This window comes from Cheilinus undulatus, linkage group 6, assembly GCF_018320785.1.
Source record: "Cheilinus undulatus linkage group 6, ASM1832078v1, whole genome shotgun sequence".
In the NCBI taxonomy this organism is placed as follows: Eukaryota; Metazoa; Chordata; class Actinopteri; order Labriformes; family Labridae; genus Cheilinus; species Cheilinus undulatus.
In genome coordinates, this window is record NC_054870.1 from 1,456,539 (window position 1) to 1,474,324 (window position 17,786).

The 17,786-nt window shown below is 39.3% G+C and overlaps 1 protein-coding gene across 1 annotated transcript; it reads left to right on the forward strand.

The window, feature by feature from the left end:
- Positions 1-1,138: 1,138 nt before the first annotated feature.
- On the forward strand, positions 1,139-14,224 carry sirt1 (sirtuin 1). The gene is made up of 9 exons (XM_041789735.1): positions 1,139-1,503; positions 8,617-8,736; positions 8,840-9,075; positions 9,188-9,340; positions 9,561-9,708; positions 9,807-9,886; positions 12,774-12,957; positions 13,092-13,613; positions 13,834-14,224. Exons 1-9 carry the CDS (start codon positions 1,158-1,160, stop codon positions 14,118-14,120), a joined length of 2,076 nt encoding a protein of 691 aa, XP_041645669.1. The 5' UTR covers positions 1,139-1,157; the 3' UTR covers positions 14,121-14,224.
- The last annotated feature ends 3,562 nt before the right edge of the window (positions 14,225-17,786 follow it).

The following is a 17,786-nucleotide window of genomic DNA, read 5'->3' on the forward strand; positions in this document are numbered from 1 at the left end:
ACAAAACCACAAATCAATTTAAATATTTCATCTTTCCTTTAAAAGAAATCAAAAAGATATGTAGATAAACCAATTTGATTTTTTTTTTTAAGAATTTAAATGATGTTTTCATTCATTGAAATTTAGGCTTTAGAGTTTGGGAAAGCCACTTCCCAATACAAAGTCACGTCAAAAGAAGGACATTTTATTTGATTTAATGCTATCTAAACTAATGCTTTTGTACTGAACAGATCATAACATGACGTTAATAAATATCAAGGCTGTCTATCTAATCTAATTGTCTTTGAAAATGTGTTTCTTAGTATGGAACTGCAATTTGCACAAATTCAGTAGAATGGCCCATGTACAATTTATGTTTTTAAATCATATTAAATTTCTCTTTGTTTTTTGAAAGGTTTCCTGCCCCTCTCATAAATATGACTTAGGATTCTTTTTTTGTAAATGCTAAACTTCCGCATTCTTCTTTTTTAAGTGGTGGAAATGGGCTTCCAGAAACTCCAGACATTGCAACATGTACAAATTTAACAATTTTCAAGTGTTTCAGTCAAACAAAAACAAAAGGAACATTTTTTCTCCATATTATTTACCAATCATAGAGTTTATGAAGTAGTATATTTTTATAGAATTATTGTCATTAATTATATAATTAATATATATTTTTTAATAAATGATTTTCTTTTGATCGGTAATATTTACCTGGGAGTGTAAGTCTTCTTGTTTTATCATTGAGGGCTTTATTTTTCATTTAGTATATATTAAGCTTTACTGTCTTTAGAATAAGAAGAAGTTGTCTGGGATGCCATCATCAGTTACCCTTTTTTATTGTTTGAGTTTACATTGTCGTGTGTCAGAGGGATATAAAGGTTTAGATGCTGTACTATATCCTTGAGAGAGACGTAATTGGTGACGTCACATTAGGGACTGACGGAAGAGTCCTTCAGGCTATTAAATGACTCTGAAATGCTATTTATATGAACATCTCTGGCATGATGAATGTAAGTTTGTTTGTATGTATGTGTCTTTGTATTTGTTTTTCCTCAGTGTTTGTTAATATGTAATGTGAAAAATATTGAATAAAGTTTGATATAAAAAAGTGCTCAATGCAAATGAGCCAGCTGTCTGATGGGAAGGGCCTGTACTGCACAGTGCGGTTGAAGATGGCGGATCAATACAGCACTCCGGGAATAGCTTTTTCAGGCACCTTCGAAAAAGAGGAACCAGCCAAAAAGAGGTCGAAAGTCAGTTCGGCGACTAACTACAGATCCAAAGTCGCTAGAGAAGACCAGTCTTCATGTACCTCTGCGGTCGCGGAGAGCTGGGAGCCGGCGGTAAATAGTACGCTGCCAGCGGAGAAGAAAGCAAAGCCGGTGATGGCGGTGGAGCAGGCCACAGCGGCGCTAGAAGTAGACAACAATGGACTGGGACTGCTGAGCTCAAAGCCGCGGAAAGCAGTTGTGACATTAAACGCCAGCGCAACACTTTCGACAAACGAGGAAGGTGCTGGTAAGAAAAGCGATGTTAACGACGAACAATAAACCGAGCCTTATTTTCACGTATCCGGGTTAGCCTATCCGTCCTCGAACTTCCGCCGGCAGGTCTGAAACAAAAGATAAGTAAGCGTTAAATAAGAAGATCTCTGTGCGTGGCTTGGGCCTCCCTGTGAAGAGTTTTTGTTTTCTTTAATTGGACAGACGACTTTTAAGATTAAACTTCTTGCTCTTGCCACACGCTATAAACTTTGATAGCACCTATAGCCAAGTTACTGCTTCACTTGAACGTAGAGCAGTGATAACCAACGGGCGGCCCGGGGCCATAATCAGGCCTCCCAAAGCCTCCCATAGAGACAGACAATGTTAAGGTGGACATACATCTTTAGGATATCTTTATTATATAATATATATAATAATTCTGCAATTGCCCATAGGCAGTGGGTTCTAATGTCTCTGTTAATGCTTGATACAGCAGATTTACATCTTGGTAATCATGCTTTTTTTGTGTGGCCTCTTTCCACTTTAGTTGAGTGTTTAAATGCAAGTTTAACCCTCTACAGCCAACATATCTTTTTATTTCCATTTACTACTTTCTATTTCCATTTACTACTTAAGAAACACGCTAACCGCTACAAGCAGCTGCTACAAACCACGCCCCATACAAAATACGCCAACCCCAGTGAGCTACCCCTAAACCTAACCAGTGGAAGCTAAAATGCTAAAGCTAAGCTAATCGCACAAGTGGGTGTTTTTTGTAGGGGCGTGGTTTGTACAGTACCCACGGAAGTGGGCGTGGTTTGTACGGTGGCCGCAGCTGCAGTTGGGTATTATTGTAACCATAGATATCTATAGAACACTAGATACGCCAGCGCGCTGTAGCAGCCCGCTAAGCAACGTGCCTACATGGCGGCCATCTTGGCAGGGGCGACATTCTCATTAAAGGCAATGCATGTACATTGAAAATAAATCATAACTTGCTCATTTCCCATCCGATTTTCATACGGTTTGCTTAATTGTCAACATCAAGTGTGCTATTAATACAGAACACTTGATTTAAAAAAAAAAAAAAAAAAAACAGAAAAGGGCTTTCTACTAGGAAGAAACCGAAAATTCGGCCACTGAAAATTTTCGGCCGAAAATGGCCCAAAAGTGCTTTTTTAGGTTTTCGGCCAAAAGACTTATCACCGAAACAACAAGGCCGAAACATGACGTTGTGATGATGCAAGCAAAAACCGTGGCCAGCACGCACTTGGATCAGTGGTTCTCAAATAGGGGTACGCGTACGTGAAGGCACTCCAGGGTGTACGCGAGGTTTTAAAATACATGCCGGCTACTTAAGAAAAATAGCGCCTTTCTTTGCACGTCAGGAGCGACACGATGTTGCGAGTATATTACATACATTCTAAAATCACACTCGTGCTGCGAATATCTGCGGTGTGTTTTCTCTGTCCTCTGATAAACAGTGATATTTATTGAACCGGAAGATAAAAGGAGGTGTGTCCCTCTCTGTTCTTCACTCTGTGAGTAACGCGGCACTTTTACGCACAGCCAGGCTGTCAGTGCCGTTTTGTTTCACGGTTTCATTCACTGTGCCAGCCAAGTTTGTAAGAGGAGGGACTGACTTTTCATTCATTCTATGTCAAATATGATCAATAAGAGTTATAATATTGCACAGCTGAGGCTCACGGTGAGAGGAGTTAACTCTCTCCACAGCGCACAGACTGGCTCACCTGTTTGTGTTCCAGACTGGTCAGAGGAGTCATTTAGCTGGTTTATCCGCAGCATTTAGAAGTCGTTTGTCTGAGGTCAGAGGAGACTGTGTTGGTAAATATTTCACTAAAGTCCCGTTAGTTTAGAAACAGCTCCAGCGGTGTGAGTTTCGCTCCAACAAGAGCACATGGTGGTGGTGCCGATTTTTTAAGGCAGACAGAGGAAAAAAAACGTCCTCCTCTCCAACACCACCTGATGTTTGATATTTCCTCATATCTAGGGGTAGGTAAAAAAATATTGATTAATTGATGCATCACAATATTTCCCCCTCCAATTCAATATCGATTCAGCAAATCCTCTGAATCGATTCACCTCTTGGCCAGTGGGGGTCGCTGTGCATGTGATTCGCGTTGTATGGAAGGGGGCCGCACTCGACCAAACAATAACCAACCATAATCATGTTATGTGAGGTTTATCACAATTTTCAAGAGGAAAGAAATAATATGTAAGTTTACATGCACTTTACTTTTTCAGAGTTTTTACAGAACTGACATGCTTTTTTCTTTTGTGCTCCATATGCATGAATAAGTTTTATTGTGCAATTTTTTATTTTCAGATGTTTTATTGCTCAAAAATGTGAGGTGACTTACCAAATATGTTCACATGGGCATGAAAATAATTATTAGAAAAATGTCAGCAGGTTATTTGTGTATTTCTACTTCTTACTGAATCGACATCGAAGCATTTAAATCAATATCGAATCAAATCAATATCGAATCGCAACCTAAAGAATTGGAATCGAATCGAATCGTGAGGTTCTTAACAATACCCAGCCCTACTCATATCTGTCTGTATCACTGCTTGTGTTTTTGCCTCTTTTTTTTTTTTGCCTGGTAGAGAGGGAGACAGGCAACAGGCAGCCCGACATGTCCATATGAGCGCAAATGTGCTACTTAAATATCCGCAGCAATGTCGCGCTGCGAAATGATGTTGCAGGTGTGGAAGCTTGCTTTGACTCGCTACAGGTTCTAAATGTAAATATTTTGTGTAAATAATTTGCATGAAAAAATTGCGTATGGAATGTAAGGACCTTAAGTTTATAAACTGGAGTTAATATTTTGTAGGCTCTTAAATTTAATCACCCTAAAACCCCCTGAGTCTCCCCCATGGCAGAATGGTTTGATCCACACTGTCACATGCATGTCAATCACTGTATTCACAACCTCTCCATTCATAAAAAGGTTTATGATTTATTTTTGTGAAGAAATGCTGATCTATAACTAAGTTCATGATTTCAGTTTGAGAAAAGAGAAGTCTTTTTTATAACTTGTTTATTATTTACAGGTTTTTGGTTCTTTGTAACTCTGTTTTTATTTCCAAATTGTTCCAGAGAGACCACTGCAGCCGAGCAGAGTTTTGCACACTTCTGGGTTTAAAGCCTTTCCAGTCACTGTTTTCAATAGCTACATCAATTTGAATTCCCACATTTAGAGATGAGAAGATGTGCCATGACTTTAGTCATGCATTTTTAACATTTAAAATGTATGAAAAAGAAAATCTAATATTTGTAATTTGAAAGTTTTTATCAGTTACAAAGTTTGATAAATCAGATGGCTGTCACAGCACTCTTTAATGTCTTTCTTTTTGGCCAAAAAGCTTTGTACTGTTGGGGGTACATGACTGAAAAAAGATTGAACCAGAACCACGGATTTAATGTAAACATGATTGCGGTCAAGTTAAACATTTTATTTAGTATTTTATTTTATTTTATATTGTGCATTGTTGGAATGAAGTGCTTAATAAATATTTACATAATTTTGTAATTGATTTATTCTTTGAAGCATTAATGTTAATTTTTGCAATTGCAGTTGATTTTAGTGAGGTTAGTACACAGTCATAGCCATAAATGCAATGGTACTAATAATTGGCATAATAATTTCTTTCGGTGTTTAGGTTTTTGGTTTTCGGCCTTGGTTTCCTCATTTTCGGTTTTTCGGTTTTTCGGTTTTGGCCAAGAATTTTCATTTCAGTGCATCCCTACTTTTTTTTGTACCAATGTAGCCTACAATTTAAATTATTTTACTCTTTAAGTCCAGAGGTCTGGGAATCGTTTATGTTCAGCCATTATATATTTATAAATGTATATACATAGACATAAAGTTGTATGTATAAAAATAGAAAGATAAAGATATACATATATAGAAAATATGTTCTTAGATTGACAGATTTAATTGTAAAGGTAATCAAATAATCATTAATATTAATATTAATTTATTTGTCTCTCTCTCCCCTCTATATATATATGTTTATAGAAACAAACACACTGTGGAGATAGAATAGAATAGAATTTATTGCCATTTGTACAAGTTAGAAACAGGTACATTGAAATTGTTGTGCGTGAATAAATAGTAATACTTCACTTCACCTTGGACTTAAATAACGTATAAGCCTAGCTTAGCTACATATAACTATAATGTATATAACTTACATAACTACTACTAGTAGTAGTGGTAGTACACCAACTACTACTGCTGATACTGGCACTGCTACAACTGGTAATACTATTACAAATGCTGATACTACTTCTGCGACTCTAAAGGCTATTTATACTACTACTGCTGCTTGTACAACTATACTACAGCTAATATTAATCATGTGGTATTTGGCTGTCAAGCTGCTAGCTCACATTAGTGTTTTGCTAGTAGCAAGGTATTTACTGAAGCTCTCAATAAGATTTAATAATGAAAAAAGAGCCAAAAACTATTTTTACCTATGAAAGGTTATTTCCAGTTTCCTTGTTTCAACCATATGGCGTAGTGTGCAACCGTATGCAGCACAATGTGCTGGCGTCCTTGTTGTTTTAGTTTTCGTGCCAGCTACAACCATGGAATGCCCTGACACTTTTGCCCCCACTAGCTTAGCCTCGCCTTAGGCATGCAGTTCAAAGGGGCATGTCGTATCTACTCTTCTATATATATCTATGATTGTAACCATTGTGGGAGAGCTCTGAAAGGATGGTAGCAGCCATGAAATGAAGCTACAGTGACCTCTAGTGGTGGGAGGTTCATTACAGTTTGAAAGAACATTATAGACTGGGATTGAAAGCCTGTCTTTATGAAAAAGAATGACCAGTTAGTTAACAGTTCAACCAAGTTGTAAAACCTGCGCTGGCTAATTTGATAAATAAATTTACCCTTTTGCATCCTTAGAAAACAGTGCTTTGGACCACTGATCAGCAGTTCAATTATTTTCCTCCTTAGTCCACTTAAAAACATCTGTGGTTCAGAAGTGGCTAGACACTAATGTGACGCCACCTTTAGTCTGCTCCTTGTGAAGCTCCTTGAAGTTCTTGAATCTGCTTTGTTTAACAGTCCTCTGAAGGCTGAGCTCATCCCTGTTGCTTGTGCTACTTTTCTTACCACACCTTTTCCCTTCCAGTCAACTTTCCATGAATATGCTTTAATTCAGCATTCAGAGAACAGCCTGCCCTTTCAGCAATGACCTTCTGTGGCTTACTGTCCTTGTGGAGGATGTCAGTGATTGTCTTCTGGACAGTTGTTAAGTCAGCAGTGTTCCCCATGATGGTGGTTGTGTGTTCTGAACCAGAGTGAGAGAGTGGAGGCTCAGGAAACCTATGCAAATGGGGCTTTTACACAATATTCTAATATTTTGAGATGGTTCACTTTTTATTTTCATGAGATGTTAGCTGTAATCATTAAATTAAAACAAAAAAACATTGAAATGTTTCAATTTGCATTTGATAAATCTAGAATATACAGAAGTCTAACTTTCTGAAGTAAAACATGGGGAAAAAGGAATTTCTGACATGATATTGTACTTTTTTTATATACACCCTTGGTACAATGGAACAAAGGGGCAGAACAAAACACACGTTTAGAAAGTGTGTCTGTATTGATGCTAAGGTAGGGCATGCATGCATACATTTTGTTACCAAAGTTACACATAATCATGAAAAACAGCTCTGTTAACCTAAAAAAACAGCATCAGTAAGTTGAGCTGTCAGCAAAATGGCAGAAATTTACTTATCACTGCAAAATGTAGGAAAAGAAAATGTATAGACACATGTTCTCTCATGGCTTTTGTTCATCACAGACTTTTTGCTCCATTTTTTTCCATGTGCACATTTGCTATAACCTGACCGGCCAGACAGACCGTCTCAAATATCCATTGCATGGATTTATTTCACATTCATCTGGGATAGCTCCCATAGAAAGTTTTTGGGAAGTGCAGGACTTGTCAAAAAAATTATCTGAAGGAGCATGAAGGAATGTTCCGTCTGTCACATTCATGAGGGGCCAATCAGCAATTGATGTTCTGCATGCAGTACTCTTGAGCTGACGGGGTACTGCCGCTGTAGACTGTTAACTGGATACGACAACAAACCCCACTCGTAACAATCACAGACCAGAAGAAAAGCAAAACATAGTTTCTGTCATTAAAGCTTCCAGTGTTGCTCTCTTCCCTTGTTTTAATAAAGAAATGTCCAGTTCTGACAAAACTGCTGCTGTGGCTAAGTCTGAGCCAATCTCTCCACTAGTAGCTATTGTACACAATCACTCACTCAACAACTAATCCTTTCCCCTCATGACTCTCACAAACTCATGCCAAGCAGGTTGGTCCAGTTCTGGTAAAATAGACCTTATACTGGAGCTATATCCAGGGTAATCACAGCACTAGCAGTGATCACTGCAGTTGGCTAGTATAACTAACTAAACCCTGCCCATAGCTACCGTCTATTTCTCCTTAAATGATGCTGATTGGTCCAAACATTGTTTGGTTCAGCACAAATGTGAATTGGAGCTTTTCAAGATGGATTTGCCCAATGACCAAAAATGGAGTCTGGCAAATCCATTGGCTTGGCAAGGTTACATTTGCTAACTTCTTAAAACAGCTCCACAACCATAAAGGGGAAAATAACTGAGTTATGTGATTCATAATTGATTGTAAAATGGTCTTGAAACAATGTCAGTCATCCCTTGTTGTGAGTGTTAGGCCAGCCACACCCTACAGGGATTTTAAGCCCGATTTTAGGTAAGACTTAATTTATTTCATCCTGAGTCTTTCCCTTGTTTTATGACTTTTGCTGCACCTGTAACACATGCCAGGACAGCCTGTTGCGGAGGGACAGCAAGACAGTATCACCAGACATCCGTGTTTTTTTCCCCAAAGTCATGTGATCACACAAGGTCGTAGGCAGGTCGGCAGGTGTGTGATCCAGTGATCTGACAGTCTGGCTGAGTCGTCTATAGTGTGTTCGTTCAGAGGATTAAAGATTAAAAATCTTTGGAAATTGTCCTGACGTCTGTGGTCTCCCACGGTTTAAAAATTGTTTCAGATTAAAAAAATCATCTAGTGTGTGGCCGATCTTACATGGATAATTTCTCTCTCTGCATAGATCTTGGACACGAGGATCTCACCTCAAACGGTTTGGCTGACACACCAGAGCACATCAGTGAGGAAGATGACAGATTGTCCCATGCAAGCTCCAGTGACTGGACTCCTCAACCACATATAGGTTTTTAATCTTAATTTGAGAAGAATTTGGGGAAAGAGCTGCCTTAATATTTACTCTCCTAATATTGTTTCTTCTTGCTTAAATGTGTTGTGTTCTTGGCCAGGCTCCTATGGTTTTATCCAGCAACACATCAGGGATTCAGATCCCAGGACTATTCTGAGGGATTTACTGCCTGAGACTGTTCTACCACCAGATTTGGATGATATGACATTGTGGCAGATAATCATCAACATTTCAGATCCTCCAAAAAGAAAAAAGCGGAAGGATATCAACACCTTAGAGGATGTGGTCAGACTACTTCATGAGAGTAAACGGATCCAAGTACTGACTGGTGCCGGGGTAAGCAATTTTATTAGTGTTGAGTGCTTTTCAGTTACATTAGACAGAAAGTTGACATGTTTAACAGCATTTTTACAGTATTAAACCGGGAAAATGTATGCTCTTTTGGTAGGTGTCAGTTTCTTGTGGGATACCAGACTTTCGCTCCAGAGATGGGATTTATGCACGACTTGCTGTAGATTTTCCTGATCTTCCAGATCCTCAAGCTATGTTTGACATTGAGTACTTCAGACGAGACCCAAGACCATTTTTTAAGTTTGCAAAGGTAGGTCTCTTGTTTTATCTTCTGCAGATTAAAATATGTAATAAAGCACCTAAAATGACTTATACCATTACTATGATCCAGGAATGTGGTGTATGTTGTGATAAATATTAACACTAGTTTGAAAATGAAGAAGGCGCTCAGCCTAACCTATGCACGGTAATTCAGAAAATATCATTTATGTCTTTGGGATTGGTTCACAGATGCTCTGTTTTTTCAACAGGAAATTTACCCAGGTCAGTTCCAGCCATCCCTTTGCCACATGTTTATATCAATGCTTGAAAAGCAGGGAAAGCTGCTGCGCAACTACACACAAAACATTGATACACTGGAGCAAGTCGCTGGAATTCAGCGGATTATCCAATGTCATGGTGAGTGAAGGATCTTCCTCACTTTTTGTCCATGTCAGTTAATCATTATGGAGGTCATTATCATTGCACAATAGCTAATTAGTAATTTTTTATTTCAGGGTCATTTGCTACTGCATCTTGTCTTGTCTGTAAACATCAAGTGGATTGCGAGGCCATAAGGGAAGACATCTTTAACCAGGTATTTATCCATTACATACGTGATGCGTAATGTATTTACATACCCCTTAAAAGGAGCCCTGCATGACAAGTTAATGGAATTGGATTGATAATTTTAGCTCATATGTATATTGAACCAAAACACTAGATGTATTCATTATGAGAAAAATTGAATTTATAAACCCACCAGGAGGCCACCATGTTTTTAGTCACACTGCACTCTGGAGGATGTGATATCAACTGGCTGCAGTGCTCCACAGCCAGTACTGTTTCTGTGCTTGAAGTGGGGGTATTACACTATTCCGATTTTTTAAAACATAAATATAAAGTCACAATGTTGGGTGTCCATACTCCACTATGCAAATTTTCAAACCGCAAGATAAACGTATGTAGCAGTAATCTTGGAATTGGCGTGTGAACTGACAAGGCTTAGTGCATCTGTACTGCTCATGCTCCCTTTGTTAATTTTAATGAAAAAAGGGCAGAAATACTGAAAATCACAGCAAAAAAAAAATATATATATACATATATATATATAAGGAAAATGAAAATTGCAATTTGCTGCAGGCATGACTAAATTGTTTAATTACTTTTGAGCTTATGTAAGCCAAGTAACAGAATATAGAATTTTCTCAATAAATTAATGATCCTTAACTTTAATTGGTCTGTTTTAGTTCATTCTTTATCCTCTTTTTCTGCAGTGCCTTGGTGAATAAACTTAGAACAAAAAGTAAGGAAATTTGTGTTTGGTACATTATTTCTTTGTTGTAACAATGCTTCTTGGTAATAAATCCTATACAGTTGGAAAGCCTGTTTATTGCTCTTTTAAATGATGCCATATTTGTAAGGAACATGCATTTATGGGATGAGCAGCAGAGCCAAGTACGTGAGTTGCGCCCATTAAAAATGTGCCAAATCTTCTCTGCCAATGCCAAAAAGCTGATTCTGCTATTGACTCCTGTTTGGGGTTTGGTGGATTGGAGCAGCAGTGTGTCCTGAAGCTGTCTCTGATAGTTTCTTTTAGAGAGGAGCAGGATATTGCTGTTCAAGACATAAGACATAATGGAACTGCATCATAAAGCCTACATGAACTGCATGGTGTTCAGCAATGACTAGTCTCTTCTGTTGCTATTGTACTGTTTTTTTTCCAGCTATAGTAACATTAATTGATAGTAATGTAGCCTAGTTGTTCTTGTCCCCAAGAACATTCGCTGTTCTTGGGGACAATTGCGGCGTTTGAATGTTTTAAAGTGAGGCTATGTTAGCCTAGCAGCAGCAGTCTAGCTAGCGCTAGCTTCACCTATTACATTATTGAACATTTCCTCATCATTCTCTGCTATATAGCCATAACTCCCCAGTTCATTGGTTTACTTAGCTGGATGTCGGTGTTATCTTCGAAATGAGCCATTCTTATCACTCTGATAGGTCTTGGATTCTTTACTAGATGAGATCATGTGGACTCCCAATTAACCCTTTGTGGTAGCCACATGCTAACTCGTCATCAGCGTGTGCTCCTAACAGCGGTTGAGGTCATATAAAGCTATGCCGTATCAGACTGGGAGTGGAGAGAGAAGATTTTTTCTGTCACAGAAAGCTTTCAGTGTTGCTTTCTGCGCTTGTTTGGATTCAGACACGTTATCTGGTTCAGACAGAAGCTCCGCTGCTGGCTCAGTCCCCGCTAATGACAGGCCTGCTAGTTGTTAGCTGGGACACAACAACTCATTAGCTGTATATAACAACTTACCCTTCCCGGTAACTGTCACATTGTCATGCCAAAGCTTTCCGTGTTGCTGTCAGTGCTAGGTGTGATGAAGAAATGTTCTGGCTAAGGCTAATGTTCGGCTAGTCCACAAGCATTCACACAACAAGTTCCCTTTTCCCCCTCAACTATCACATAGTCATGGCAAAGCAGCTTGGCAGAGAAGTAAAAAAAATTTTCCCAACATGAAAAGCTTATAGGGTTGTTTTATTCTTTGTCATACATAAATGTGGTCCAGTTCTGGTGAAACAGAGGCTAAAGCTATATCTGAGTATTTAGAGCAGTGGAGGCAGCCATTACAGGGCTTTCAGCACAAGCATACCCTGCCCATAGCACAACGCTGTATGGATGAGCCATACATAAATGATGTTGACTCAAGCCATTAGTGACAGCATTCAGGCCAAACAAACACAACTCTGTAGTATATGGCTCATATAAAAGCGTCACTCACTCAGCTACTGACAGACAGACTCAGACACAAACATTACCATATGTAGGGCTGCCCTCAGCTGTCAGCCAAAAACAGATCATATATCTAATGTTAGATAACAGCTTTCACTGGCATCATTGGACCACTGTTTGAATGATGGAGCTTTATTTCTTGCTAGAATGTAAAATGTTACACTCATGCACAAAGTACCAGATGTTAAAAAGTTTTTATGAAAAAAGTGGTCTTCACAATAATAAAAATAACTTGATGATGATAGCATTAAAAACTACAAGATAAGAAATAGTGCTAGTACTCTGACCTAGTTAGGTCTGGCTTAGTCTTAATTTGTGTTTCATGTTTCATCATGGTGGTGTTCTTGTCCCTTTTGTCCAGAAGATCAACATTACAGGGTTAAGTCCACAGTGCAATGCTTCCCTCTCACTAGCTCTGTCAACTAGCCGCACGTATTCATTGACATAATAGGGGAGTTTGCTAGTGATGGTTATTTTAATGAATAGGGTAAAAACAGATTTTGTCAATTACAAACTTGATTCATTACTTTACAGAAAAGTATTCTGAGTACTCTAACAGATTACTTGATAATACTTCACCCTGAACACAAGGCAAAAATACACCTGCAAGCTTCAACCTTTGTGTAATGTAATGGCATTTTGAAAAACATTATTCTCTTTAAATTGTACAAAAATCATTGTCCTGCAGGTTGTTCCTCATTGTCCACGATGTCAAGATATTCCCCTAGCAATCATGAAACCCGACATCGTCTTCTTTGGAGAGAATCTTCCTGAAATGTTTCACAGAGCCATGAAGCAGGACAAAGACGAGGTGGACCTGTTGATAGTCATTGGGTCTTCCCTGAAAGTCCGACCAGTTGCCCTCATCCCAAGTATGTCACATTTGGAGGAATACTGTGTTTTATTCATTTATTAATTTAATTTTATTACTCTATTTTTTATTCTATTACTCTTCCTATGTATCCATGCATGTAAATTAATTATGTGCATGTTCCATCCTATCTAGACTCTATTCCACATGAAGTGCCTCAGGTCCTGATAAATAGGGAGCAGCTGCCTCACCTCAATTTTGATGTGGAGTTACTCGGGGACTGTGATGTCATTGTCAATGAGATCTGTCATCGGTTGGGTGGAGACTTTGAGGAGCTTTGTTGTAATACAGAAAGACTCTCTGAAATCACAGAGAAACCCCCTCGGTTACCAAAACAGCCACCGAGTGAGGCCTTGCCAGCTGAGAACATTGCAGAGCAAGGGTCAGAGGAGCAGAAGCAACATTTCTTGGGTTCAGTAACTCAGCCCATTGAGGAAACTGAGGGTCAGAATGTGACGGTGACTGCTGGAAATAGTGCAACACCTCCCAAGCCTTGTGGAAATGTTCGTCTCTTTGAAGTAACAGCAGAGCCTTCAGCTGAAGATGCACTTCAAAAAGAGGGAAGTAAAGTCAAGAGCCAAACCTCTGATGCTGAAAATCCTAGAAGATGCTGGATGACTCAGATCAACAGAAGTCCAATCAGCAAACGCCTTGAGAGTGAGCTTTAAACGTTATAAATAAAGCATTGTTTTCTTTAGAAATGTTTCTGTCAATGCATTTATCTGTTGACTTTATATAATATAAAATGTCCTCATAATATTGTAAAGCAACCCAGTGCATGCTTATCCAACTTATTTCAGTCATAAAGTGAACTATGTATTAAAGTATTCAAATTTCCGCCAAATATAGTTTTAATTATTCTTACCATTTCTTCCAGCTGGCCAGTACCTGTTTCAGGCCCCAAATCACTATCTCTTCCATGGAGCTGAGGTTTACACTGATTCTGAAAATGAGACGTCAAGTTCCTGCAGGAGTGACAGTGACGCCTCTGACTGCAGCGCAGATGGGATGGAGGAAGACAGCGAGACAGAGGAAGTCACGCATGCAGTGGATGGAGTGACTTCCCTCAAAGACACAGTTCAGCATGCTAACGCTAATGAGCCCACATCAAGTGTGCAGAAAGACCATACTTCCTCAAAAACTGAGGGTGACCACTACCTTTAAAAGTCAATCACCCATGTCCCAGCACTAATTATATGTATATGTGCGTTTCGTATATTTTTCACAATAGTTATTTTCATAAAGTTGCATTGGATTGTTAAACTTAATGTGAATATGCAGCTTTATTTCTTGCTTGTGTGTGTGTTTTTTTTTTTAATTTAGGTCTCAAACACTGTCTTAAATCTCCTACAATAACTACCGCTCATTACGATGTGGTAATATTTTCATGTGCTCATTTCTTTTGCATTCTCTCTTAGAAATGCAGCTTATGTTTTTACCTTTTGCAATAACAATAAATCCAGCATTAGCTTTATTTTTATTCATAAATTTCAGTTTCTACAAGCAAAGAAATAAAAACTGTTAGTCTGTAGTATGATGTCCAATGATGATGGTTTTATGAGCTGATTCACTGCTGTTTGCTATAGGCGAACATGCAGATTTTTAAGCTTGCTGCCTTTGAAATAGCCAGGACTATAACTGACACGTTCATGTGGTATTCCAGAATATTTATTTTGTTTACATATTTTACAACCCCAGTTTAAAAAAATCGGGGGTGTTGTATTAAGTGTAAATAAAACCAAATGGCATTGTTTCCCAAATTTCATAAACCCATATTTAATTCACAATGTAACATAACATATCAGATCTTGAAACTGACATTTAACCATGCCCTAAAAAATATTAGCTCAGTTACAATTTGATAGCAGCAACATATCTCAAATAAGTTGGAACAAGAGGCTGGAAAAGTAAGTGACACTAATTAAAAAACAACTTTGCAACTGATCTTACTAAACGGCTGCGTTTTGACACCTCTCAGAAGACTCCCTGGCTGTATTGGTTCGAAACTGGTGCTGTAATAAGTTTTAAATGTAATCCATATTTGTTGTGCCCACCGCTTCAATTTGCCCAACTCCCTGTCCCCCATGACGCATGTGCGCACGAAGACAGCTTTCGCTCTCAAACACGCTGAAAGATCAGAACTACAACGGGCTTGTGAGTTGGGACAACATACTTGAACCTGCTGGTCCGGTAGAGGATGGAGTCGGTGACAGCCATATCCCATGTTGCTTATTTCATAGATATGGAGAGGTAGATGCTGCTTCTGCCACTGTGCAACATAGCTACTGTGTGTCTGCCGGTCCGCCACTTGGAACAGGCAGGTTTAGCGAACGTACAATATAAATACGCCTACTCCCCCTTTAAAATTTGTCCTACCTTGCTTAATTCTGAACTGATCTACATGACATCCGTTTTGTCACAAAGCTGAAAGCTTTAACATGATACTGATTACTTACAGGAGTAGAGTCAAGGTACTGGTTGTTTGATCAAACTTTAAATCAAACCCTGCATATCTCTATGGATATTCTCTATTTAGAATCTACAATAACATAGATTATGTTTCTCCAGCTATATGGATTCATATTGATAATTTCTCCCTCTAAAATTTTAAGACCAGTTGAAAAATTGCAAGAATTTACATTTTGCACTGTTGGATCTTAAGAAGGTTTTAAGTAGAGCTTAAAAATGTGAAAAGAAGAAATGGGAGTGAGACCCAAAAAAACTGAGTCAGCAATTTACTGAAAACAAATTGAAATAGGCTGTTCATCAGCTGATCACAGTTTAAGACCAAAGCTCAAAAAAACCCGAAACCCCTTCAAAACAGAAATAAAAGTTTCAACAAAGGACTCAGTAATGAGGAGCTCCACCATTCTTGTTGATCACTTCAAAAATTGGTTTGGGCATGCTTGATGCAAGTGTTTCCAGGAGGCTAGTGGGAATGTTGCTCCAAGTGGTGAAGATGGCTTCACGAAGAGCATCCACTGTCTGGAACTGATGTCCATTTTTGATATAACTGCCCTTGCCATCTATCCCCATTGGATTTAGATCAGGGGAACATGCAGGATGGTCCAAAACAGTGACGTTATTCACCTGGAAGACGCCCTTTGTCAGGCGGACATTGTGAACTACAGTGTTGTCCTGTTGAAAAACCCAGTCGTTACCACACAGACGAGGGCCCTCAGTCATGAGGGATGCCCGCTGCAACATCTCCACACAGCCAGCTGCCGTTTGACGCCCCTGCACAACCTGAAGCTCCATTATTCAGTTGAAGGAAAAAGCAGCCCAGATCATGATGGCACCCCTTTCACTGTGCCACGTAGAAAACATCTCCAGTGGGATCTCCTTGTCATGCCAGTAACACTGGAAGCCATCAGGACCGTCAAGGTTACATTTTTTTCTCATCAGAGAATAAAACTTTCTTCCACCTTTCAATGTCCCATGTTTTGTGCTCCCTTACAAAGTCCAAATGGGCAATCTTGTGGCGTTGAAGGAGACAAGGCATTTTTGTTTTTTTAGGCCCCTCCCTTGCAGATGCCGTCTGATGGTTACTGGGCTGCAGCCAGCACCAGTGACGGCCTTAATTTGGGTCAAGGACCATCCTGTGTCTCGACGGACAGCCAATCGGATCCTCCAGCTCAGCACTGGTCAAATTTTTTTGGATCTATCACTTGACTTTTTTGTTCCATAAACCTCAGGATCTGTGAAGAAATTCAGAGTGACTGTCTACTCTGTCCAACCTCAGCAGCGATGGCACATTGTGAGAGGCCTTGCTTATGCAGCTCAACAATCCGACCACGTTCAAAGACAGAAAGCTTTTTTCACTTTTGCCATCAGGAAGTCATGACAGTGACAATACCTGACAGAAAATCACATTGAATCCACATTTTTGCACAGATTTTGGCTTTTAAAGGCTGTGGTCTTAAACTTTTCATCAGGAGTGTATACTGTGATTAATCTTGAAACCTTAACAAGTTAGAAGAAATAATGTAAGCTTCTTCATATGATTAAATATGACGAAGCTTGACCACAGCTTGCTCCTGTAGTCCTCCAGTGCGAATGTTTACGTGTCTGGGGGTGAAGAGGTGAGAGGGTCAGACACAGCCAGCAGTGATGAGTGAGGAGACAGACCCAGGTCTGCTTCATGGTAATTCTCTTTTAAAAGCTGGAGAATGTTACTTAAGATAAAACCAAAATGGTGGGTACATGCTACAGTGTTGAACTGGCTTTACACTGAAGCACAAGTCTTAATGTGGTAGGCAGCACCGACAGGCTGCTGCTGCCTGTCAATGCCCCCCCCCCCGCACTCAATCAGCTTATCTTCTAAAAGGCACCTGGAGCTGAGGCTAGGCCTCTTCCTCCTGCTTGACATGCTGCTGGTGGTGTTTGTGCTGTGTTTCTGTTGCTGTTACCCTTGAAGGTGAGAAAAGAGTCCCTTTGTTTAATTTTAGAATTGGTCAGTTGCTTAGCAAGATTCCTTCTGCTCCAGTGGCATTCCTGGAGCGTGGTCTTGGTTCCCCCATTAGAAGCTTAGTGTTTCACAATGTGCAAGTGGTGAGTATGGTGGCTTAATTGATTTGACCTTTTTAAAACCATTACACTGCTCTTTTTAATGACACTTGTTTTCTTTATTTTCAGAATGTCTGCTGCTGTTTTTTCACCCCCTTTAGTGGTTGTTTCTGCCCCCTGTAGTACTCCTTTAGTTCCCCTTTAGTGCTCCTGTTTTTGCCCCATGTTTGCTTTAGTATTCCTTTTATTCTTTAGCATTAGCTTTTTGTTACTTTGGGTTATTTGGTTCTCTTTTGTCGTTAGTTTGCTTTGACTTTTTGTTTG

What these genes read in the sequence shown, in the direction of transcription:
- sirt1 (XM_041789735.1), top strand. Translation starts at nt 1,158, where the DNA reads ATGGCGGATCAATACAGCACTCCGGGAATAGCTTTTTCAGGCACCTTC. An exon ending in GCGGATTATCCAATGTCATG is followed by an intron (nt 9,709 to 9,806) that starts GTGAGTGAAGGA and finishes TTTTTATTTCAG; the next exon opens with GGTCATTTGCTACTGCATCT. An exon ending in ACCAGTTGCCCTCATCCCAA is followed by an intron (nt 12,958 to 13,091) that starts GTATGTCACATT and finishes CATCCTATCTAG; the next exon opens with ACTCTATTCCACATGAAGTG.